At 41.8% G+C, this 2106-nt stretch overlaps 1 protein-coding gene across 1 annotated transcript in view; it reads right to left on the reverse strand.

The window, feature by feature from the left end:
* Positions 1 to 796, reverse strand: part of LOC120512679 (sodium/glucose cotransporter 2-like) — a gene marked incomplete at its 3' end in the record, with an annotated part of 5070 nt that extends 4274 nt beyond the window's left edge. Inside the window, exon 1 of the mRNA XM_039731254.1 lies at positions 644 to 796. Coding sequence (XP_039587188.1) covers positions 644 to 780 — 137 coding nt within the window. The remainder of the gene's footprint in view (positions 1 to 643) is intronic.
* Between the last annotated feature and the right edge of the window lie 1310 nt (positions 797 to 2106).

Raw genomic sequence — 2106 nt, forward strand, 5'->3', positions numbered from 1 at the left:
GGGACACACCTGGGACACACCTGGGACACACCTGGGACACACCCGGGGCTTCACCTGCGCCTGCCGCGCCGGCTACACCCCCGACAGGTGAGTGAGACACACACCTGGGCAGGTGAGACACACACCTGGGACACAGCCGGGGCTTCACCTGCGCCTGCCGCGCCGGCTACACCTCCGACAGGTGAGCACACACCTGGGCAGGTGAGGGACACACCTGGGACACACCTGGGACACCCCAGGTGTATCTCAGGTATGCCCCAGGTGTATCTCAGGTACCCCAGGTGTGCCCCAGGTATCTCAGGTACCCCAGGTGTGTCCCAGGTGTCCCCCCCTAACCCAGGTGCGTTTGCAGCTGCACAGGTGAGTGCCAGATGTGCCCCAGATATCCCAGGTGTGCCCTAGGTGTATCCCAGGTACCCCAGGTGTATCCCAGGTGTATCTCAGGTACCCCAGGTGTATCAGGTGTGTCCCAGGTATCTCAGGTATCCCAGGTGTGTCCCAGGTGTCCCCGCCCCCCTCACCTGTCCCAGGTGTGTCCCCAGGTGCCCCCAGGTGTGTTCCAGGTGTGTCCCCGCCCCCCTCACCTGTCCCAGGTGTGTCCCAGGTGCCCCCAGGTGTGTCCCAGGTGTCCCCGCCCCCTCACCTGCCGGCCAGCAGCAGGTGCCGTGGCCCCGCCCCCGGCCGCACCCTCCTGTAGACGTCGAGCGTGAAGAGCGCGGCCGAGCTGGCGAAGATGGAGGCCAGCGACGACATCAGCGCGGCCAGCACCACGGCCAGCATCAGCCCGCGCAGCCCTGGCCCGGATCGTTAATTAATGACTAATTAATAACCGTTAATAGCGAAAAATGGGTGAAAAAACGGCGAAAATCGGCGAAAAAATGGATTTATTAGCCCCAAAATTAGGATTATTAGCCCCAAAATTAGGATTAATAGCACATTATTAGTCCTAATAAAATGTTATTATTCAAAGTAATTATTAGTTATTAGTTAATAATAATTAATGGTGAAAAAATGGTGAAAATCCGTGAAAATACAGCAAAAATCGGCAAAAAAATGGATTTATTAGCCCCAAAAATTGAATTATTAGCCCCAAAATTAGGATTAATAGCCTATTATTAATCCTAATAAAGTGTTATTAGCCACAATAATTATTAGTAATTAATTAATAATAATTAATAGCGAAAAAAGGGCGAAAATTGGTGAAAAAACATCAAAAATCTACCAAAAAATGGATTTATTAGCCCCAAAATTAGCATTATTAGCCCCAAAATTAGCATTAATAGGCTATTATTAGTACTAATAAAGTGTTATTAGCCACAATAATTATTAGTAATTAATTAATAATAATTAATAGCGAAAAAAGGGCGAAAATTGGTGAAAAAACATCAAAAATCTACCAAAAAATGGATTTATTAGCCCCAAAATTAAAAAGTAATTATTAGTTATTAGTTAATAATTATTAATGGCGGGAAAACGGCAAAAATCGCAGAAAAAACGGTGAAAATCAGCAAAAAAATGGATTTATTAGCCCCAAAATTAGGATTATTAGCATAAAAATTAGGATTAATAGGCTGTTATTAGTCCTAATAAACTGTTATTAGCCACAATAATTATTAGTTGTTAATTAATAGTAATTAATGGTGGAAAAATTGTGAAAATCAGTGAAAAAATGGCAAAAATCGACAAAAAATGGATTTATTAGCCCCAAAAATGGAATTATTAGCACCAAAATTAGGATTAATAGGCTGTTATTAGTCCTAATAAAATTTAATTAGCCACAATAATTATTACTTATTAGTTAATAATGATTAATGGTGAAAAAATGATGAAAATCGGCGAAAAAATGGCAAAAATCGACAGAAAAAATGGATTTATTAGCCCCAAAATTAGGATTATTAGCCCCAAAATTAGCATTAATAGCCCATTATTAGTCCTAATAAAATGTTCTTATTCAAAGTAATTATTAGTAATTAGTTAATAATGATTAATGGTGAAAAAACGGCGAAAATCGGCAAAAAATGGATTTATTAGCCCCCAAAATTGAATTATTAGCTCCAAAATTAGGATTAACACTCTTTTATTAATCCTAATAAAGTGTTATTAGCC

The sequence above is a fragment of the Passer montanus genome, unplaced genomic scaffold (genome assembly GCF_014805655.1).
Source record: "Passer montanus isolate IOZ18808 unplaced genomic scaffold, ASM1480565v1 scaffold1105, whole genome shotgun sequence".
Taxonomy (NCBI): Eukaryota; Metazoa; Chordata; class Aves; order Passeriformes; family Passeridae; genus Passer; species Passer montanus.